At 34.6% G+C, this 25,374-nt stretch overlaps 1 protein-coding gene across 1 annotated transcript in view; it reads left to right on the top strand.

Annotated features, from left to right (window-relative positions):
* The window catches only part of SEMA3A (semaphorin 3A), a 182,424-nt gene that overhangs the window by 61,124 nt on the left and 95,926 nt on the right, over positions 1-25,374 (top strand). Inside the window, exon 4 of the mRNA XM_084897076.1 lies at positions 7,480-7,599. Coding sequence (XP_084753202.1) covers positions 7,480-7,599 — 120 coding nt within the window. The remainder of the gene's footprint in view (positions 1-7,479; positions 7,600-25,374) is intronic.

Here is a 25,374-nt window from a genome sequence, read left to right as displayed (position 1 = left end):
CACACTTCTGTGCACCTGGTGAGAAGAAAGTACTAACTGCCTATTTGGCAGACTATATTTAGGGGTGTTTGTACAGTGAAGAGAGTAGGAAGGCACTGTCTCTCTTGAAGCAAAAGGCTGGTTTGCAAACAGCCTTGAGAGGTAGATGGTGTCTCCATTGGCAAAAAGGACAGGTTTGTTTCCTGTCCGGTAAAATGAACATGCCTCCCTCAGGTTCCAGTATGCTTTGACTATTATGAAATATTCAGATTCCCTCCACCCAGGGCTTTTCTCCTGTAACACAACTAAATGCACTTGCCAGTGTCACCTGGCTCTTTTCTCACTGCCCAGAGGGAATTGGAGCTTGAGGAACTGGCATTAAGAAATGCTGATACTCTGAGTACTGCCATTGCTGCAATGAAGTCTTTTATCTCTGACCCAGGAGACACATATCTTCTGCCAGCATCCATGACACTGTGCCAGGGTAACTTCTTTTACAAGTAAGACAAAAATCACAGACCCTTCACAGTTCTTGACAGTATGGATTACAACTGTTGTTTTGTGGACAATCAAAATGATTTCACAAATGAAAGATGATAGTCAGTTTATTCATTTTTAAACATTATTCCCATGATGAAACTTGATGACACTTTAGGTAGAGATAACTTATTTTTTATGAAGGCCAGTGAATACCTAATTTATTAAATATCAGAGAACTAAGCACAGATTTTTATGTGCACCAAGATGTGAGTATATTGCTACTTGGGGGTAAATTTCAGGTAAATTAAACAGGATTATAGTTTTAATTTGACATTCAAAAGTGGTAGTAATAATAATAGCTAACACTTATTGAAAGCTTGCTATATATCCTTGGTGTTGTTCTTAATGAATTGCTTTTATCAGCTTATGTATGTAACTCATATTTGGAAATGAAATACATATTTCAAAGCAATTGGATGGATTGGTTTTATATCTTAGGTAAAATATATATATGGGAAATGAAGCTTTACTATTAAAATTACCTTAGAAACTAGGTTTTATTCTTATTTTTAATTCGTACGTTTTGCTAATAAAACAAAATACGTTGGTAATCATTGTGACTGAATTGTCATGAATCAAGTCTCATATATATATATATACACACACACATACACACACATACACACACACACACACACACACACAAACACATTTTTGGAACTCTTTTAGACTCAGGATTCAAATTTAAATGCATTTTAAGTATATATTAGCAAAGTAAGTCTAGCCCTTGTAATAGAAACATTATATAAAAACTTCCAGAGAGCTTGGAGATTTTGAATTGTGTTCCTTTTTTATTAGAAATTTCCATTTTATCCTTAAATGACTGAATGCAACTCAAATGTTTGTCATTAACAAATGAATATTTAGATATAAATGAACACCATATTTCACGTACACATCAGTTTAAGTATTATTTTTAGAGTGCAGTAAGAATTTATACTCTGTGTCATTAGAATGGTTTGAACAATTCCTCTGGGAACAGGATTTTGGCAAATGTCTTCTCATTACACAGGTAGCAGGTTGTTCCAAGTTGCTGGAAGGAGTAGCTTCAATAGCTGTCATTGGTATTTTGCTTCTTTATTCTCTTCATAATCTTTCTGAATGAAGTTTTACTTGTTTATGGGGATACACTAACCATCATATCATAGATTTAACGTGAACTTTGGGAATATGAGATGAAGAAAGGTTATGGAGGTGCATATTAGGAACTACAAACAATCAAAGCCAGTGAATGATACAAATGTGGTAATGATATTTATAGCACAATACAAAAGAAAATAAAAGCCAAAAAGGAGAAATTATCAACTTCTCTGGTCCATATGGAATTTCAAAGTGAAATTATTCAAAATTTTAAATAGAAGAGAAATACTTTGCACAACTTTTGTTAATATCATGGTCTATGGTGGCTACGTATATAATAATTTTGACCAAGTTTTGAAGTTTTAAGTAATTTGAAAAGAAAATATTTATAAAATCTTAAGCAGAATTTGTAAAACTTCAAAACAAACAGTCAATCTGGAGGTATAAACATTTCAGTAAAATCATTTGGTAGCTTAGTGCAGGAGTCTTTACTTAGTTTATCACATCATTCAAACCACTCTAAATTTATTTTTAATTAATATAAGTTTAAAGATTATATGAATAGACATATATTTAAATAACTAGCCGTGAAATAATGCCAATTTTGTTGTCCTAGTTAAATCAGAATTAAAGAAAAAATTCTCTCACATTGAAACAAAACATTAAGGTGGAAAAGGTCAGTTGATTTTATTATGCCATCCTTCTTACTAGTGAAGGTAAAAATATCTCCCAAGAAAGACAAAACAGCCTACACACCATTTCCTAAGACAGTTGTTTAAAAACCCAAGTTACAAGTTCAACATTAGATGGCTAATATTGTAAATAGAAGACAGTGAAATCTTAGTTTTAATAGATATGTCCCTTTAAAGAAGAGATTTCTAACATCCTTCAGTGGATGTCAAGGTATTAGGAAGACGTGATTATGGAAGGTCTGATGTCAGCACAGTGTCAAAAGAAAAAGATATGAAACCTTATTGTCAGATAAGTATGGAACCGCCTAAATAGAGAGAGGGATGAGGTGAGTGACAGGAACAATCTCACGGATTACTACTTTGGAATGAAGATTCTAGTATTCAGCTAGCTTGCTAAATAAATGGACCAGAGGGAGGAAAAAAAAAAAAAAGTCAACAGATTAACTTCAGAAATTAAGCTTATTAATGGATTTTCCTGCAGGAATGAATCCACCCATCATTATAGGGAAAGGCTTTCCCCAGCTGCAAGATCATGCATTAAAATGTTTCTACATAAACTGCAGATGGGATATCGACTTTTTTTTTCCTTCTTTTTAAATGACTGTTCATTGACCTGAGGCAATGCTGTACTCTACCCCTTCATTTTGGGCTAATTTATATTTGTACCAGAACAAGTTGTTAGATTTAATCATGAACGGAATATATTTGAATAGAGATTGTTCATCTTCACAGTCTTCTCTCCTCTTTTCACTTATTTATAGCAAAATTTCACTGTTCCATCCATAATTTAAGAACATGCAAGGAGGTAATTGGAATTGGAGGTAAATTATATTCTTTTGTGAAAAGCATAATTATCGGAAGTTAGTTAAAAACACCTCAATTCCCTTTAATTTTCATGCATGGAGCAGTTGTTTTGACAGATGGATGGACTTTATTTTTGTAGCCTTGCTGGGAAAGGCTGGGTAACAGAGTCTAATCAGTGCTACATATTTGTAATGTTTGTTTTTGAATCACTGTGCATTTGGCTCCTATATCATTTTCTGGGAGTAGACATTTTCTTTCTAATTTATTTTTCCAGGCTAATATCTCTATGTGTAATTCCTCTGAAATTACACATTTTACCCAAAAGGACTGGAAATCCTAAAAAAATCAATAAATAAAAATAAATAAATAAAATTAAGTGCAAATGGTTTGTCACGGAGGATGATGAATCATTGCTCCTCAGGTGTGGCCCTGGGGTTTACTGGTTTATGGCTGCTCTTATGTTTACTTCCTTCGAGGCTGAGTTAACAATTCATAACGCTGTGGGTCTGGAGTACATTTCAGTAAAATAAGAGGTCAGGATGGTTGCCTGACTCTCAAAAAGCCAAGTTGTTGCTAAATTTGTCTGGGTATATCAACTTGAATCCCAAAAAGGAGCAAGGTTTTGAAAATGAATTCATTTTCAACTGATTACATTTCCTTTATGACGTTGTAAATCCGCCAGTGCTGAGCAAAGCAGTGCAGTAGTCTAATGCCAAAAAGTACATTACATTCTGAGTTTTAAGAACCGTCAGGGTTCAAGAAAAGGTCAGAAACACTCTTCTTCTGTCTCCCCAGAGCAGAAATGTGTGAAGTGTGTTTCCTTTTTCTGCCACGCTTCCTTCTTTATAATGGAATGTCCAGGCTGCTTCCAAATACAGTGAATATCCTGTTTTGGAACACTGGAAAATCTTGGCAGCCGTAAGCTAGGGAAAAGAAGGCAAATGAATGACAGGATTGATACTCTTTTATTCAGGTTTTCTGTTTTAAGAACAAACCCTTACCCACCATGTGTCTGTCAACTATGGGGGTGTGTTCTTCCTCTGTCCAGTTCTTTTAATTCAATGTTTCTACTCCATGATTGTTGATGAGTTTTCTTGAAGCTATTTTTAGCCAATTTTAAAAGTATTTAATTCATTTTCTTTGTTTCAGTCCAGTGTTAGCACACTATAAACCCGGAAATTTCTCTCTCTCTCTCTCTGTTTTATTTGCCTCAACCTTCACTTCAAAATAATATTGAACTAGCCCCTGGGCATGGCAACAATACAATCTCCTGCCAACTGGGAGAGTTCAGTGGGGAAATGAAAGGAATCCTTCCAGGCCTAAGGCCAATAGGGTGGGTCTAGTTGCTTTGTAGCACAGATAGACTAGGTTATCAGCATACTCCCTGGTGAGAATGGTGTGAAACATTTGCCCGATTTCACAGCCCTGGTTCTGCCATTGATTTTTTTTTTTTTTTTTTCTTTAACTGCTTGGTAGAGGAACAGTTGACATTATAGAAGTTCTTCTTTGATGGTTAATAGAGAACAAATTAAAATTATTATGTTCAGTGTAGCTCTCTTCCATCTTTTTCAAGAACCCTGAGAGTTCTTCAATTTACTTTTGGCCAATCAGTTACACAATGTATAAGAGATAAGAACCAAAGAATTTGATTTTAGAATTCATAACGGTTACAGAGGTGACATGGGTTATTTGTGTTTATAAATATCTGTGCTTGGACAGTATTTCCTCCCTTTTATTTTTTATTATGAAGAATTAGTCTATTCTCTTATTTCCAGGAGGCACTTAGGTACTACTTATGGGATTAGGTCTTGAATTCAAAGTTGCACGAGAATCTTTAAAGACATGGCAGAGAAAATGAAATTCTGTTATTTTCTAAAATGAACAAGACATCCATCTGGGACTACCACTATTATTTATTAGAATATCCATTTTTTCTTATTAATATACACACAACCAATTTTTTGGTTTCAACATATGGTGATAGAGGTGGCTATATATAATCTTGAATATTGAGCCACCATCAGGGATGGCTATCTTTTTGTGAGTGTGCGGCCACATACATGTTTCCAAGAAAGGGATACAATAAAGCATTTTCCTGGAAATGAGTTCTTCCCAAATGACTGGATTTTCTTTAAAACACAGATAAATCCTTTGGGTAAGACTCATGAAAGCTTCATTTGTAAATGAGTTTATCAGCTGTTTCCCTCTCCACAGCCTTGTTCCACTCTGCAAGCATCCATGCCCTATTCTCTTGGGGAGAGAGGAGAAACTGTGACAGAACAGGGAGTTTGCTGCTAAGACTCTTGGAAGTTGTTATATCTGCTTTGCAGTTTTGCCTGAAATGTACCATTCGCAAAGTGAAACATGGCTGCAATCCACATACCCTTAATGCTAGGAAATGTTTCTCCGTAGCAACCTGAAACACCCGTTGTTTCAGAGCTTAATTTTATGTTTTAATGTATTACCAGACACAAGTAAAATTCAGGATCCAGGTAGCAATAACAGTGGGGAAAATTAGATGTTGATTGTAGTGACTCTTCTAAACTACTCAGCATATATTAAGAAAGCATGAGGAATCCTACCTTGAAAGTTATATGTCTTCCTTTAAATAGCTCTACTTCAGTTTGAGGACAATATATTTATAAGACATCCTCAGGTTTCATCCTAGAAAAAAATCTGTGCTGATGGGAAGCAATTATTTGAATTTAAATATCAGTTATTCTGTTCATCTGTCCACGTTTCTTTTTTGGAGACAATAGAGTTAAGACCCAGTCATTAGCTGGAAGCACAGAATACAGATGTGGTATGGAAATGTACTCAAGACACTGTAACACCTCGGTTATAAACTCCCACTGACTACACAAGGCCCAGTGCATTCTGAGCTCTCACTTTGTAAGTCACATGTCAAAGAGAGTGACTTTTGGAGTGTTACACTTCAAGGACCAACCCAATCTCTGTAATGCTTCCCAACTATGGTCTACTTTTACTCTTTGCCTGTTCTTCTAGTTCCATATTTGGGTCTTAATTCCAAATCTTTATAAGCAAAAACACAAAACTAATTAAGAAAGTGGATGATCAATAACAGGATATTTTTTAGTGCAGTTTTATTGATCACATAAATACTCATCTGTATATTTTTCAAAGGATGTTATATATTCTATGATGAGCCCCTATTTTCCTAAAATATTCAATTTTTAGGATTTGTGACTTGATAGTAGAGTATAACATTCTTAAGCTATTTTCAGTTTGAGTTTTCTTTTTACAATATTGATATAGTTCATCTATTTTAAATAGTTTGTTAAAATCGAGTCTTTCTTGCTCTGAACTTTTTGGACAATAAAATCATTCAACTTATATTATGAATACCTGAGATTTCCCTCAAATCTTTCCTCAACAGAGACAAAAGACTGATAGTCCTGTTTGCTCATAGAAAAGTATTTTCTTCTGTAGGATTTACAGACAGAATATAATCTAGAGACAGAATATAAGTAATTTTATCCACTTTCTTTCTTACCTGATATCTTATTCAGAAAATAACTCTCCAGGCATGTCTAAACTTCTATAAATAATACTAAAACATGACTAGAACTTACTCATCACTAATAGTTTTTCTTTTTCCCCCTGGGAAATCCATGACTCACTAGGCGGGGAGTTTCATGTATGGGTTCAGTATGTCCATGAACTTTCTGAAAGTACTTTGTAATTATACTTGCTCTACAAAACATCCTTAGCCTACAGACACTCCAAACCTAACATCTTTATCTCACCTTAAATATACCTGCATTGTCTTTGAGGCTGAAGTGACATTTCCAGGAGATTGTGGCCCTAATTTCTTAGGGTCTATAGAGCTCACTAGCAACAGCACTTCTGAAGTTCAAAGTCGACTGCCCATCATCATTGGTTACTATTGATATTAAACTTCATGCTTAAAAAAAATGCATATTATCTTTACTTTTGTTTTCCTTTTCTAAAATTAAATTCAAAGCTGATTTTGGGGGAGGGGGGGATCACCCTTGTATTATTCACCTAATTTATTGATTAATCAAATCACTTTCTGTCTGTCTTCTAGAAAATGTACCTTTGATTATAGATTGGTTATCTACATTTATTCTACCTTTGAATAAATAAATTACAATTATTTTTATTAGAAGAGTTAGTACAACAAAATATTTTGTTTAGTGACACCCTACCCCCCCCACAGAAGACTAAGAACTTTAATGTTTTCAGTTCATATAAAAATATGAGCAAACAATAGAATAATAAAACCTACTAATGCCATGCAAAGGACACACAAAAAAAATCTGTTCAGTCATACTCAGCGCCCTAGAGGATACCTCAGGCACGCTGCCTGCTAGAACTCACTGCTTTTTCTTTTGTCTTACAGAAAGAATGTGCTAATTTCATCAAGGTGCTCAAAGCTTTTAATCAGACTCACTTGTACGCCTGTGGCACGGGGGCTTTTCATCCGATTTGCACCTACATTGAAGTTGGACATCATCCTGAGGTAAAGCTGGCTTTTAGAAAATCCTGTTCGTCCCTGACCCCTTCCTATTCAAATGCATCGTTACTGATTTATTCAGCTCATTAAACTTCTGGTTCATATTCAGTGAGAACTACTTCACATTCAGATGCTGCTATTCATTTTAGTCTGTGAATGCAAAAACAATGAGACCATCACTCAAGGCTAGCTGTGGAGCAGGAGGAAGGAAGGAAGAAAGCACTTGCTTTCGCCCTGAATGGCGGAGTCAAATCCATTTTGCATGTGTGGCAGATGTCAGCCGGCTGTGTGTGCACCATCTTCCCCTTCGTTTTTTATTGCCAGCTTTCCCCTCCACTTCCATCCTCAGTCAGAGGTGTCTGCCACCCCAGTTGTTTGCTTCTGCCTGGGGGTTATAAAAGAATGCCATACGTGTACACAACGATCTGCTCCCATGTTTGACCTCAATTATTTTCATACATGTTCTAACTCAGCTCGATGATATTTTTATATTTTTGGCTATTATATTGGTGATATGGAAAAATGTTTCTTTAATATGTTTATGATTCCTAAAAAGATGTCTTCCTGAGAAAATTTGGTGAGGAGATTAAAATGAGGTAAATTTAAGTAAAAGTTGAAATTAGGAGGATATTGAGAGGAAAGGTTACTAATATTAAAAGTAGTTTCATGAATTGGGCTTACTAATATCCTTCCGTTATAAGCCCTTTTATAACTTCTGGCTCAAAACCCTAAGAATAAGCGCATTTATGCAGTGAGAAAATCATTTGTGACAGAGTTTTCTTCCAAATTGGAATTCAGAAATAGTTAACAAATAAAGGATTTGTTCCCAGGATATTTCTGGAACCCTAAAGATAAAATATAATTTACATGTTAGCCACATCTTTATAACTTAAACTTCAGGATCTCCAAATTATTTTTAAGGTGTCCTAAAGTGATGCAAATGTGTTCTTTCAACCTAAAGGCTTAGAGATGAAAACAGTGTTGTGACAGTTTTTTTTTTTTTTTTTTTTTTTTTTTTTAGTAAGACACCTTAGAGATGTCTAGATGTGGTCTCTAGACTACCTACCATTATTATTACTTTCCTGTTGAGCCTGAGGAGATTAAACACTTCCCTCAGGTCAAATCAGTTTAGAGGATTGCCTCTCTATTTCCCCACCACCTCCTTCCTTCTCTTCCACACAAGCATGTATACTGTACTTGCAACATACCCAAAAGGTGTTTGTTTTTTTTAACGTATTTTTATCTGTCTCAGAGAAGAAGGGAGAAGGTAGAAAGAGATAGAAACATCAAGGATAAGAGAGAAGCATTGTCCAGCGGCCTCCTGCATGCCACACACTAGGGATTGAGCCAGCAACCATGTGCCCTGACTAAGAATTGAACTGTGACCTCTTGGTTCATAGGCCAATGCTCAACCACTGAGCCATACAGGCCAGGACATACCCAAGAAAAAAATTAACTTTAAGGAAAGGCAGTTTTACTTAAACTGCTTGTTTTATATTAGTGAAATCAGGAATAATTTCCTGCACATAGTACTGAAGACTTGATACACTCTCCCTCTTTGCCTATTTGTCCATTTTCTATCATCAGGGGCCCTAGAAAACGGACTTGAGTGATTACTCCACATTTTTAACACTCTGGAGATAGCTCTAGAGAATTCCCTAATATTGTATTGTACTTTAGGCATCTGTATGCCAGGCATCATGCTGTCAGAGCAACGGCGACAGGAGAGCTGAGCTCCAATCACAGGTTAGATGGTGTTACATCTGGCTTTGATCTTGTTCTACAATGTACGAGCTGTGGAACAGGGGGAAGTTACTTAACCTCTCTGAGACTGCCTCACAGTGTGTAAAACAAAACTAAACAAATCCTGCTCAATCCTCTGTGTTCTTATGTTTTAAGTGAGAGTTTGACTATTCACCTCCTAGCAGCCCATTGACATTTTTGCTGTAGAAACTCAAGGAGTTCTAATCCCATCATTGTTAAATGCATGCCCTCTGACCTGAGACCGCAGGACTTTTGTCCAATCTCAATTCAATACTCCATGCTTGAAATAGAGCAAGCTACTTATTTTTTCTGTCTCTGTTTCTAACCCAGAAAGTGATAGGGAATGGTCCATACCTCATGGGGTTGTTCAGAGAGTTTAATAGATAGCAGGTGCTGAAAATATCAGTTGCCATTTTGAAAATATATATTTGCACCTCAGGGCTGAAAACCACTGCTCTCTTTCATGTTAGTATTTAAGTGTCACTTTGCCTCTTAAATGTACGTCACTGCATCAGAGGACGCAAATGACGGTATTGAGCTCTCATTGTTACCAGGTGATTCTGCACTTGTCTTATTTTCCTACATTTTAAAATTTGAAGCTTGGATGACATTGGTGACCTTAAATTAAAATACTACATGTTGTTCCCCTATTTTTATTATTTTCTAAAAGAATGTCCATTTTGTTTCTTTTTTAAAGTTGCTATTTAGTAGAGTTCACAGCATATTCCTTCTCAACTCATCAATTAATTATTCATTGCTGACTAACGGGGTAGAGAGGCAATGGAAAGGTACAGGTTCTGGAAACAGGCCATTTAGCCATTTCTTCAACTGAAAAAAAAATAAAGATTCCATTAAATCTCCTTTGATGTGGAATATCAGGTTACAAGGGTTTTTTCTGAAATTCTGAAGCTCAGAACCTTTAAGAGAGGCCTTCTCTCAGAAGCTCCACTGAGCTTCATTTCTATGGCAACTGTATATTGAGAAATACTGTTCTGGACCGTTTAGGAAGTCAGTGAAAAGATGATTATGCAATTACCTAGGGGATTTGGAGCTGTCTAGACAGTCTATCTAGGAAATTCTGGAAAAGAAATTATCAAGATAGTTTGTCTGGATGACGTGAAATTTAATTTTCAGTGCTTAAGCTTCCTTAAGAGAGAATCTGTTTTAAATTGATCTATACGGATACTGAGAATACTACCTTTGGATTTAAACAGTCATGCTATTTGGGGAGTTTGATAACAGAGACAATGTGTGCTTCACACAGTTAGGAAAAGAATGAGGGCAATGGAAAACACTGGAAGAGAAAGAAACAAAATAGCAGTCAGACCAAGAGCAGAATTTTTAGAGTTCATAAACTTTCATGAAGTTTGTGTTTAGTAACTTTATTTACAAGGATGATTTTTCAGATAAAAAACATGACACATCTTTGTCCTAGATTCTAGTTTAGAAGTAATATGTATACTTTACTGTTACCTGCCCTGCACTATATAAAATAAGTAAATAATTTCATATATAATCTGTCCAGTCCTTACATTTTATAAAAGATTTTATCATACAAAAAAAAAAGACATTTTGTTTTTTTGCTTTTAGCATAGATTATATGGACACTTTACTTTCATTTTTTCTTTGCAGTGTTCTTCCTTTAAAATAACTCATTGTCTTAAATGAGTTCCAGGATTTTTGAAACCTATTGTTAGAAAATGACATAATGGGCTTACAAATTCAGATGGCCAATGGCCACCAAAACAAAGACGACACTTTTGAAGTAGATAAAGCTTCTATTAATCACTTAAGAGCTTCAGATCTTGTTGGAGGAAATTAACAATTCCTTTTAAAAATGATAAACAGTTTGCAATTTACTGCCTAGTTAAATAGATCTTATTGTACTCACCTGGCATTATAAGAGCAATATTTATACTTTTGAATATTGTTTTTCAAAACTTACATTTACAGAATAGTGAATGCCTTCTGACCACATACAGTATGTCACTGATTGCTGTATTAAAGAGATTTTTCTGTTTCCTGTAGTCTGTTTGGGAATTGATAGACATATTAATTAACTCTAGTTCTATAAGATGTGTGTCAATCAATTCTTGGGTTTATGCCAGTAGTACTAGACACTGCAGATAACTGCCAGTGAGGTCACATACTTCCTACACATGTGTGTGTTTATCATAAAAATGCATGCAGAGTTCGTGGAAGGAATGATTCAGAGCTAGAGTTCAGATGAGTTTTATGTTTAAGCTGTTAGCATCCATGCCACTCAAATGAAAAATGTAAGTCATCCTTAAGAGACAGAATATTCCCAAATGGCTTATGGTATATGCTATTTCCCCTTCAAACTTACATCTGTTAAGAAATGGTATGTGTTTAGGACAAGTATAGCTTTTCAGAGAAGTCTCTGGATGTATTCTCACATTCCAAATGAGCCTCTTCTATGTACTGAGCAAGAAATCAAGGAAAGATGGACCCAGATGAAAGTTGGGGAATATTAACTTTATAAATACCCTTATAATGCCATGATCTCAATTTATGATAGAACCAAAGGAACATTAAGAAATGCAGTGAAGCTTAATGACTATCTATCTATAAGGTACTTTCTACAATGACAACCAATATGTATGTATATGTGTGTGTGTGTGTGTGTGTGTGTGTGTGTGTGTGTGTGTATATATATATATATATATATATATATATATATATATATATATATATATATATATATATAAATCTTTTGCTAGGGTCTCCCCCTTCCACCAAGAATAAGAGTTTGTTTTAATACAAAACTTTAAATCAACCACTCTTAGTAACAGTCCTCATGACCTAAGTGCCGTTTAAGTCTTGATACCTGTCTTTCTCTGACTGGCTTATTTCACTTAGTATATTACTCTCCAGATCCCTCCTTGCTCTCTCAAAGGGTAAGGTCCTTATTTCTGACAGTAAAGAAAAGAAATCACCATTGTTCTGGGATACTGATAAGGTAAATGTGATGTCACAGCTTTGTTTGTATCGAACTCTGGACTGTCTACTTCAGATTCATGCATTTCTAATGAAAGCACTTACACTTTTCATGTGGAAAGGACCTACCCTTATAAATCTTGAACAGGCTCACTGTGAAAGCCAACATATGCCATTATAGAAAGCCATGAAGATATATCATTGTATAAGTTGCTAAGATGTGTTTTGACTGCACCAACTATAAATAAAAGAGAAAGTACATGTAGGGAATAAAAAAGAGAGATCTTGGGGTGCAGTGGAGAGCAATCAACGTTGTCAGTTGCAGGCTTATAGAGTAAGACTGGTCCTCAGCATTGTATGAGAAGTCAATTTGGATAGGATGAGATCTGAGGAAGTAAAAATAGCAAAGATTGGTGATGAGAATCAGTGTGGCACAATGAAAGTAACAGTAGGGTGAAAAGGAAAGATATAATGATAAAAGAGGTTTTATCAAATAGATTTGAGGGCATAATGGAGGCATTTATAGCAAGGGCTCTTTAGATTTATAGCTACAATTCTTCTTAACTGTAACAATCAATGCCCAAGTAATATTAGAAACAATTTATATTCAGATAAATGATTCAGTAGAGATAAAATTTACTAGTAAAAATACAGGAAGCATGTTTTTCTAAGCAAGACTCTAATAGTAATGTTGTGGGATAGAAATGAAAATGTCTACCTTATATGACTCACATATACATAAACATTTAACTTCACCATAGGTGAAGATATCATAATAATAACAATTGTACTCCCAACGACTAATACTGATATATATATATATATATATATATATATATATATATATATACACACACACACACACACACACACACACACACACACCCGTATTTTTCAGATCATAAGACGCACTTTTTTCCCCCCAGAAGTGGGGGGGAAAAGTCCCTGCGTCTTATGGTCCAAATATAGCCTACACATATACTTTAAAAAAAAGTTTTTTTACTTGCCCGGCTCTGTGTTGTCTCTGTGTGCTTGCCCTGCTCTAAAATGGTTCGAAATGCTGCTGTTTACTTTACAGGGTTGATTACATGTGTTTATGACTGTGATGTTGGGTTTTAATGCACATAAAATATTTTAGGACACTATTTGTTTCAGAATCTTTTTTTCTTCATTTCCCTTCTCTAAAAACTGGTGCGTCTTATGGTCCGAAAAATACAGTATATATCTATCTATCTATCTATATATATATATATATATATATAGTACTAGTGCATGAATTCATGCACATTGAAAGGGAATTAATTAATTAGAGGAAATATTTTAATATCACTATTTGCCCTCTCTCTGTAATAGAAGTGTCAGAGAGAAAAAAAAAAGTTAGAAAAATGTATATGAAAATAATATATAAATTTATTAATAAATAAACAAAAACAACCCATCTGGGTCCTGGGTGCGGGTGAATGGATTCCTGGCTGTCAGGACACTGACAGCAAGCTGACCAATGGCCGATTCCCCAAGGGTTGTTTCTGCTGGGGGGCGAGGCTGGCCTGGGCTTGGGGTGCCTGTGGTTTACAGGCCAACCACACCTCCAATCAGGATGTGGGTCTCACTGGGGGTTGAGGACAGCCTGGACTTGGGGAGCCAGCCATTTGCAGGCTGGCCACACCCCCAAATGGGCTGCCAGTCCTCGCTGGGGGCAAGGCCTGCCTGAGCTTGGGGCACCAGCGGTTTGCAGACCAGCCATGCCCCCGACCCCTGGTCAGGATGCATGTCCCTGCTGGGGCTGTGGTGTTCTAGTCTCTGGACGTCATATAGAGGCCCAGTGCATGAAAATTCATGCACTGGATGGGGGGGTCCTCCAGCCCAGTCTGACCCGTCTCACAGTCTGGGAACTTTAGGGGCAGGAGGCAACCACTAATCAGAGGAAAGTGACACCCTAACACACCTCTGGTGCTGCCACTGCCGGCACTGCAAGCCTCAACCGGCCCTGGTTACCTGAGCCTCGGCAGCTCTGGGTGGCTGGGCAGCTGCCATCTGAGCCTTGCCTGTGCCTCAGGCTGGCCCAGGGCAGCTAGGCAGCCACCATCTGAGGCTTGCCTGCACCTCAGGTTGGCCCTAAAGGCTGGGGGGCTGAGGGGACTAGGGGACTCCAGAGGCAGTTGTGCAGAGTGGCCAGGCTTGACTGGGGATGGGTTGAGGGGACTGGGCATTGCCATATTGTGGCTGTGGGTGCCACCATCTTTGCAATTACATGAGGGTCAATTAGCATATTTCCTCTTTATCAAATAGGATAGTATACTGCCTGTATATATAGGGAAAATGAATGGACAGGTAGATACATCCATTTGGAGACTATGGCAAATGATTATGTGATATTATCAGAGTCTAGACTGATATTGCGTGAAAGACACTAAGTAGTACCTAAATTTCTCATTGGAAAATAAATCAAAATAGCATCCAAATATCCCAAGCCACTATTTCAAATACATCTGAGATGATGACAATGTTAAACTCCTCAGTGGAAAAATGGTTTTTCAATTCTTTTGTGATAATTAGACAAACATGTTTTGTAGCATATTGGGATCCATGCACACTTAATTTTCACTTCATGAGTCTGCAAAAAAAGCTGAATTTATGCTGTGCCTAAAATATTAAGTAAGCTATCATATGCAAAATTATGTGAATTTCTCGCCCATACCATTTCAAAAAATTGTGGTTTTTCCATGGTTGTAAATTCAGATAAGGCTATTTTGTGAAATGCATATGTGAAAGCAATTTTAAGCACACTTTTTTAAAAAAAAATTGAAATAAAAATTAATGAAAAAGAAAACAAGATATACATGGGTTGGCAAAAGTATGTTTATAGTTTTAATCAAATAAATAATACAATAATTAATAAATAATAATACAAAATTAAACTTTGTTTTGTGAACTCAAAGCTGTAAGGCTACTAATGCTTACACCTATACAGTACTTAAAAAGAGTGATTTTAAATGAAAAATCACTAAGCCATGTTATACTTGTAATATTATTATTGCATAGTAGGTTATACTGATTCTGTGAGCTTATTATGAAAATTATATGCTTGATTTATCTTTTGTTATTCTGCCCAATTTGTCTCCTGTTGTAACTTCTATTTTTTAAATTTTTTTATTAATATTAATGACTTTCATTGTTGGCATATATGATGGTCATCATACAACTAGTAAACTATAATCATAGCTATTGTAACATTTGGCCTGAATGTCGATAGTGTACCAACTATACTTCAGTTGTATGATGCTGTACCATGTGAGGATTTTCATTAAATTTTTTTTTGTGGTCAGAATTCTTAACACAAAATCTACTCTCTTAACAATTTTTTAATTATACAACTCAATATTGTTGATCATAGGCAAAGTCTTAAACAGCTGATTTCTAGAACTTTATTCCTTGTTCATAACTGTATACCCTTAAGCAGAAATTCCCCATTTCTCCCTACTCCCAGCCTCTGGCAACCATTCTATTCTCTTTCCCTGACTTGACTGTTTTAGAATTCTCATATAAGTACAACAATAAAGTGTTTGTCCCTGTGACTAGCTTATTTTACCTAGCATAACATCTTTCAGGTTAATTGAAGCATTATTCATAATGGTTAGGATAAGGAAATAAACTAAATGACCATCATCTATAAATGAATAAAGAAAATTTGGTATATACATACAATAGAATAGGAAATCCTGCCATATGCAACAACATGTATTATGTGCTCATTAATACTCAGGTCTAAACCCTCTCAAACACTGTATTTCTTTTCAGAGAGGAGGGGAGAAAGAGAGAAAGGTAAAAACATCAGTGATGAGAGAGAATCATTGATCAGCTGCTTCTTGCACACCCTGTGCTGGGGATTGAGCCTGCAATCCTGGCATATGCCCCGACCAGGAATTGAACCCTGACCTTCTGGTTCATAGGTCGATGTTCAACCACTGAGCCATGCTGGCTGAGCTCAAACATTTTATTTCAAGTAAAATAAATTACAACTTGCATTATTAGGAACCATCTTTAAAGAGCATTAAGTTCTTTGTGCTGTAAAGGTGACAGTGCCTATCAGCTTGGTAGAATTTCATGCAGTGGCAAGTTCATGGAATCCTTTAAAGGGATAGGTAAATAATATTAACCAGGAAGTCATGTTTCAGAAAAAGAAGTGCTAGGATACCCAATATAAACAATTACTTTCTGTTTCCACTCATTTCCTCTATATTTAATCTAGGTGTCGAACAAAGACAAAACCTACCTACTCCTTTTTTCACTCATATACAGGAGAGTGATAATGTTCTACAATCAAAGAAAGTTGTAGTTCATTTTTACCCCAAAGGGAAAATAAAAATAGATAACACGAATATGAATATATTTGAAATAGAGTTCTTAAAATATTTTTTAAATTGATGTTTTCCAAGTTTCATTGAAAGTGAACTTAGCACTGAAATATGCCCTTTCAATTTTTCTTAATATTTTGATCATGCAATATTTCAAGAACACAGAAAAGTCTTGGTATCAATATATCAATATGGATAGAATTCTAAAATCTCTAATAAACAGAAAATGCTTAATTTTATATGGCATATAAATTATCAAATAACTACAGATAAGCATATATTGATTCCATTTTGCTTAATGTAAACGGGCCTTATCAAGTTATCTCTGCCTATAAAGATATTAAAATATTAACCTATTTTAAAGGAATAATTTCACTTTTACTCAAATTTGATTTTTGTATTGATGTGTTTAGAAATTTTAGCTAGAACAAATATTTAAAGAAACATTGCCTAAAATATTGAATGGCACAAGCCTTCAATTTTTATTTAATACAATTATTTCTTTCATTGCACATTTTTGCTATTATATTTTAGTAATTTAAATTCATTCCTATGTAAGTGATAGAAATTTGATAATAGTACCTGAATACAGCTTTGAGATCTGTATATTTATGTATAGCATTTCAAATTGTCAGATATCAAACCTCACAGAATGACTACTTTCCATTTTTATTTTATTTTTATTTTCCAATCTGCCATTTTAATTCAATTGTGCATCCTTGGTCACTGAAAGCAATCTCAGGAATTGCTGAGTGGTTAGAAAGGGAGTCTAATGGGATTTAAAATCAATTCGCAGGCCTGTCACTGATTCATTGTGTGTGTGACTTTTGCTGCCACTGAAATGGTATTAAACTGGTCTCCTCAACATTATTATACACTAAGATTTCTCTAGTGATTTAAAAATACTTACCTAGTGCACACTATGTATACACACTTAAAAAATAAGTTACTGACTAAGAAGTACAAGACCAGATTCTATTTCAATGAGCTATCTCATTTGAGATTTTCACAAAGCTTTATACAGAGGCTGAGTCTGGATCTTTCTAGTTTTGCTAATGCAGTTTTGTATACATGCCAGGGTTTAAGCTCCTTTTAACTGCTTTTATCCTGGCAAACTTTTCTTCTTTTGATTTATATTTTGTTGGCATTTAATAGCTGTCTTACCTCATATTTAAATTACTTAACCTGGAAATGATGGATGTCTAGTGTCCCACATTTACTTGCCCTTAGCTGGCCTAAATTTTGGAGGCAAACCTAATATTTCCAGGAGAAATGTCTATTCTTTGTATTAGATCATGCTAGATAGTAAGCTCAGATACTACTTTGATATTGCCTCAAATTTTTGCTGACAACAATAGGATTTTTTTTTAATTCATGCTAAAATTGCAGAGTATCTTAAATATATGCAAAAATATTTTTCCATGTAGAATATGGTGTAATAACTTATCCAATGAGTGGGTATAGATTATGTAGCTGATAATTAAGTATAATGTTATCTTTTTTTTACCAGGCAAACATCCAAAAAATTAGAGGGACTTTGACACACTCTAGTTTATAAAGTGCATCATAGGAAATCAGAAGTTTCTAGTCTCTTGCTTAATATCAACTTTAGGTGAAATAAAAATAAGCAAAATAAAATTTGCATTTGGCATATGAATGACAAAAATAATCCTACTCACTTTTCTACCTTGTGCTTACTGAAGTCCGAAATATTCAGTGATCCCCTAAGACTTATTTTTCAACTATGCTGCTAAGAAAAATATTTTATTTGGAATATTTTAGTACAAAAAATTAAGTTGGAAAATGTTATATATGCATAACTACTTAAGCACAATACTACACTGAACACAAAGCTCAGCAATACCAGATATCTTATTTTCTTAAAAAAGTTATATGTTCAGAGTTAAACTGACCACAACTTTCATAAAATTCTTGCTCAAAAATACATGTTTAAAAAATACTATAGCTTACAGTTACTGCATAGCTCCTCTAACTCCTATTCCTCACTTTATAATGTAAACTCAGATTGGTTAAATAATATTCTCAAATTCCATAGCTATTTAGTGGGAAAAGCTGAACTTACATTCAGTCTCCTGACAGCTAACTCACAATCCTTTCCATTACACCATATTGCCTTCACTTTCACTGCCAAACATATAAAAGCATATGGAAGTCACACTTTTCCATGGACTTAGGTATTCATAAGGATTTTATTCAAAATTAAAATAAAATAAATATTAGACAATTAATTTTATTTTTATTTTTTAGACAATTATTTTTTTAAATGGTAGTCTTCCTGTTTTTCTTCATGCATTCATGGTCTAATTACAAATTATGTAATTTCAGGTAAAATTTTTATGATGATTTTCACAAATGTAACATATATCTATTGTGAGTAAATCAATTGTCTCTTCAAAACAGATACAATTTGAGTGTGATTTCAATACTTTACATTATTTTCTTTTATTTAATGAAAGTAGCTATTTAAAATGCTTTGAAGCAATCAACACATATAAAATGTTATCAAAGAAAGTAATTGAAAACATAAAGAAAGCAACCTGAACATAACAATCATGCAAAATTTCACCCACACACCTCTGGGTACAATGGACAGAAATGACTGAATGCTTTGATCTTTTCAGGATAACATGAAAGAGTAAAAGGAAAAAAGGGCAACATCTGTTAGAAAAAAGGTTTAACGAACAGGGTGAATTCTAGTGGAGTGTTGACATAGAGCATGAGAAAGGAAAGAGATAGATTGCAGAAACAAAGTTATTTAATAGTTACAGACCTCAATGGGTACAAAGATATAAGTCTGCTTTAGAAAGAAAGCTAATAAACGCAATTTGATTTATATTTAAAGTATTTATAATTCCTGTAATAGTTCTCTACAAATGTTCAATGGGAAATATTTGTATAATATATGTATTTAATCTTTGTGTATACAATTATATATGATACATATTCTAAGTAGTGTGTTTATATCCACAGTGAATGGCAACATCTTAGAAAAATTATATGGGTGTAATATAAGAAATATAAGTCAATTTAGACTGCCTGAACACATATTTGTAAATACAGACTTTAGTCTATTTTCTATTTAAGGAAATAAATATTTATTGTGGGCCAATGGTTGTATTGAAATGGATCAGTTCTGTGTACAGATGGAATTAGCCTGGACATTGTCCATCACTCAGCTCTTGCAAATACCCAAGGCAAACATCTTTTCATCAGTTCTTCATAAATTTGGGAGACTTTTTGGTTGGTGAGTCTTTGTATCCCAAAGGATGGTGCTGATGACGATGGTTGTTTTGTTTTTAGAATCGATATCATATTATGCTGTCATAAGTATAAATTTTGCTATCATGAAATTTAGTGCTTCCTGGGATTCTGAATATTACAGCAGCTGTTCTGAACCTTTATGTCTGCACACGTGTGACATTCTTTTTTGAGCATGACCATCATTGTAATAGAATATTCTGCAATACATAGGTATAATAATAATCACATTAGAACCTTAACCTTGAAACTTAATGGCAGAGGACCCTTTATCTCTTTACCTCAAAGATCATGGCTGTATACAACAGGTGCTTTAGCTGGACACTAGACCAGAGGTGTAAGTTTCACCCAGACATATGGCTACACTTGATGCAATAACATTCTTAACTCATGTCCCCCTCCATCGTTCTCCTCAGCCCCACTATTTGTCCTTTTCAGTCTGGTCTCCACACTGAAGTTAGAGCTGTCTTCTCAGAAAGCAAAGGGTAGGCTATCACTTCCATTTTATCCTAGCAATTAGGGAAATCTGCTTTTTTTGTCTTAGACCCCTCCCCTACTTTCATATCCTTGAACCACTCTCCCTTTCTCTATCCTGACACTCTGGAGTTCCTTTTCCTCTTCCGGCTCCTTTTCATTCTGAGTCTCTCTTCTCCTAGGTCTTTGTACTTATTGTTTCTGTTTCCTGGAAAGATCTTCCTTCACATATTGGGTTTAATAAATCCATCTCACTGATCTCAACTTAAGCATTACTTCCTTAGAGAATGTTTCCCCAACTTCTATTAATTGTAGGTAATACTACTATTATACATACTCTCATAGCAACATGGGTGAGGAGGCAGTGTAGTTAAATAGGCACATATATTGTGATGGTAAGTTCTGTAGTAGGGATTAGAGAATTGTCTAATACATGTATTTGCAAGTAGGATTCATGTCATAAACTCTGAAATGTTGAGGATCATTTCTTCATCTCTAGAGGGTTAATTATACTTGTGTTTTTCCTGTGCAAAAAGCCACAAGGTGCAAATTAGAATGAGAAATCCCCAGCCAGTTTAAACCCTAAATAAATAACACTAAATAGTCTCTTTAAAAGTTTAGCTACTCATTTTTCAGTATAAATAGTTTTATATGTTTGACATGTACCCCACTTTCATGTCAGGAATAATCCATACAAATTAACATATGACTATGCTGAAATTTTAGCACTTTGTTGTTGCTGATGATGATAAAATTGTTTTATCCCTCAGGCTTAAGTAGAGAAAATATTTAAATTAGACTTTCTCAATAACATTTACATAGATCTTCAACTGAAAGTTATTCTGCGATTAAGCCCTTATGTAGTAAATTAGGAAAGAAATGGTTGGGTAGAAACATAACCAAACTTAAATAAAGAAAGAAAAGAAGGAAGATGAAAGAAGGGGAAAAGAGATGGTGAAAAGGAAAGAAAGAGAGAATGAATTAAGGAAGAAATCTATTTTAATAAAACATATAGAGCTAACAATGAATTTATTGCATAATAAATAGTAATAAAAATAGCATGCTATTAATTTTTTATCTGGGGCCCTAATTTAGTCTAACGTTAAAATAGATTAGAAATTATTTAATTCTCTGAATAAAATATGATACGTAAAGATTCTTTGGATGCTCTCACTCATAACACTTATCTAAAATCTGCATTTCACTTCTGAAGACTAATACACAGGAAGCAATAAATATAATGAGCAGTGTTCAACAGCAGCCTCTTCCTGACAGCGTAGGAAAGTGGGAGTTTTAAGGTGAGAGGGCAAGGGAGACAAGTAGGAGGCAGAGGCAGAAATATGTGCACACCAACATTCAAATGATAATAACCGAAGGTAGTATTACAAAAAAACAACTATGCTCCATTGTTTGAGCTCCGAATTAAAGCTCTCTGAGGATAAAGGCAAATTTCATTTTGCTAAAAGAATTGCCTTTCATCTTCCCCCATCAGGATGTAATTGGCAGGAGATGACACAACCTGCTTAACAATCAGGTATTTCAGAGGTTGAGCAGTTTGACAGGGAGCAAGTTTCCTTGACTTTCTCTAAATGCCCTTTTTCCTCTTGGTGAACAGCATGCATTTGGCAGGTGTAAAACATTAACTCACTAATGCTGTCAGAGAGTAGAGGGTGGGCTCACTAGGATTCAGACATTAGAATTCAGTGGAGTGTACAGACTTATGTACAAATGCAACCTGCATGTGTCTATCGGGAGAAATGACATTATAATATTATGGCATTTAATTTTGTTCACAAGTTACTGATTTAGATTCTAGATAAAGCATTTTAGAATTCTCCAATGCTTGGCAGGTTAGAAAAGGAATTGTCATCAAAATCACAGCTTGCTTTTGACAGACAGAAAATACTGATGAAAACTCTTCACTTTTGAGTTCTAAAACAATCAATTTCTGGATATTCATTGTGAAAAAAGTATGGATATTACTTAAAACATGAGTCAAAGTAAATCAGTTTTCTCTAAGCCTTTTAGAAACTACATTGAATTAACCACAGTGTTAGCTAGATTAGGACTTAATTATATCATTTTATCTCAAAGTGATCTTGTGATCAAATGTGTTGAACCTAGTCAAGCACTGTGCTGAATAAGTTTTGCATTGTGACAATAAATACTTCACATTCTATGGCTATCTCCACCTCCCTAATCTAGCATTCCACATAATAAATTGTGTTCTTTTAGTTCAGAATTTCTCTCTTCATATTACATATGAAATATACAGTATTATATGAAAAAAGCCTATTTTTTTTTACCTATCTGTGTAGCTTTCTACAGCACAGTGTCAGATACATTTTAGACACGTGATAATCCTTCTGATTTAACTAAATAAATAACCACTAGTATCAGTTATTACAACTTTGAAAGTATTAATTTAAGTAGTGTTATTTATAACAAAAAAATCACTTAGATAAAAGCATACATTTGATTCCACTTTGATTTCTTCTAAGGTAAAAGCTTAAATGACATTTTATTTAAATATCAAGTTTGCATCAACAGTACATTATGTAATATTTCACTTTTACAGCTGCATAGTTATAAGAAATCAGTTTGTAAAAATGTACCTTATAATGAATTTATAATGAATTTATCATGATAAATTCTAAACTACTTTGAAAAATGACTATGTTTTTAATAGATATTTCATTTCAGTCAAGTAACTGAAGGTTACAGACTGTCAAATGGTATCTTCAAGCCTATAAATGCACTGATATCAGCAAGTTCATTGCTCTGTTTTTATCTTTAAATTATAATATTTGCAATATGGTATTTGTCAAAATATTAATACCTGATAAGTTTTATAGGTTAAGTACCTATGAAGTTAAAAATATTTTGTTGAATACTTTGCTTTATTTTTGAAATGGCAAGGTTTGCACCAGTTATTATAATGGCAATGTGTGTGGCGTATATTCTTCTGCAGGTGGAATAGCAAACAGAACTATGAGCTTGAGATTTCTGTTCCCATTTAAGGGGAAGAATTACATACCGCTCTGAAAATGTGCTATAAAGTGGTGCATGAGATACAAGTTTATGGATAATTTTTCACCAAGTGGCATTCTTTTCCCTGACAGCTCTAAATGGACTCATCATCAGGTCTTAGGAAGATCTTTACTTCAATGACTTTTTCATTCAGTGTGAGCCCAAATGTTAAGCAAATAACTTTGCTTTTTAAAGAAATAAAAGCTCCTTCCCACTTTTTCAAATGATGAAAAAGTTGTGCCATTAAATAATATTTAGGGCAACAAAAAGTATTTTGGCTAGCAAAGGGATAATTATAGCTTACTTATTTTTGAAATCTAAAACTCATATTTCATATCATGGTGGTTTCATTCGTTGGGCAGGAAGTTGAGGACAATAAATAGGATCAATGCATTTCACACTATTTTTCTAAATATGTCACATTTTATAGTCAAAGCAAGATAAAATATTCTAACATCTTTAAATAGATGTGAAAATGTATTCATAATCAGTGTACAAAACAGAGAGAATGACACTTATGTCACATTATGATAGTGGTAAATAAAATTGAACCATATAAGACAGGAATCTTATCCTAATTACAAGATAGAGACATAAAATGTCATAATCAACAAATGATTTTAACAAATACTTTTTGTGCTCATTTTACAATGATAGCAAAATTATGGATTTTCAAATGAAAGATAAATTTCTTCCCTTAGAACTATGTAGGCATTTGGAAAATAAATGGTATGGAACATAAAACAATGACTGGTTATAAAGTAGTTATGTATAATGTATCATAGAATTTCTGATTCTGGAATACCCAATTTTTGCCCAAGAATATTTAAGCTATTTTTAAAGAAGACCAAGACATGAATAGGGTCATTTTGGAAAATAGTCGAACAACACAAGGCACAGAGGAACATGAGTAAAATAAAATGCAAAACATAGATGAAAGCCGGCGATCATGAACGAATATAATAAAATGCAATAGGTTTTCAAGAACAGAGTTGAGTAGGAATGAAGTGTTCAGGAAAGGTTGCAAGGTAATACTAATAATAACAAAAAACAACAACTATGAACTACAATCTGCGTGTGACTCCTGAACATTTTTCTAACATAACTTCTGTTTTATCCTTAGCTGTCCTTCTTTCAAGAGAGCTTTCTCCGGCCAGGCCATTCCCAACCCCCCTCCCTCCCCAAGTTCAGTCACCATCCTGTCATTCACACGATACTGTCTTTTAGAAATACTGTGCGTTAACATTGCTTGAGTGTTGTGTAAGTAGTTGTTTAATGTCTGTCTTCTTTATAAAACTATAAGTGCCAGAGGACTGATACTGGGTCTGTTTTGTTCAGCTTTGCAGCCCCAGCCCCTGGCAGGCGGTAGGATCATGGAAAACACTATATAAATTACTGATTACATATCCAAACCTGTTTCCCAGGTCTATCATTTGTTGCACAAGCCCCTGGTTATCATTTTTTAAGCATAAGAAGAAACAAGTTAAGACAACTTGTGGTAGAGCAAGATTAGAAATAATAGACCCTGGTTGTTAGAATGTTTTCTCAGTACACAAACCACATCATTTTCGCTACGGATTTTAGAAATCATACGTTTCATGTAGCAACAACTGGGAAAGCTACGTCTACTATCTTCTAATATAATACCTTGGCCATGCGTATTATTACTGTAGATCCCAGTTCTGTTAATTATCAGTTGTACTCCCCGGGGCGTAAGCAGTCTCCTTAACTGTCAAACGAAGAAAAGTATACCTACCTCACGGCTCATTTGTGAGGAATATAAATATGGTGTGGTATAAAAATGACGATAATAAAAAAAAAATAGCGCAGCTTTTGTATGCTGTTGTCACATGGGACAAAGCCTTCGGGAGGTGAAAGTCAGCCACACAACTACACAGCAGCAGAGCCTGCACTCACACCC

The sequence above is a fragment of the Pipistrellus hanaki genome, assembly GCF_964339955.1.
Source record: "Pipistrellus hanaki genome assembly, chromosome: 10".
NCBI classification, from domain to species: Eukaryota; Metazoa; Chordata; class Mammalia; order Chiroptera; family Vespertilionidae; genus Pipistrellus; species Pipistrellus hanaki.
This window is presented reverse-complemented; position numbering and strand designations above follow the sequence as displayed.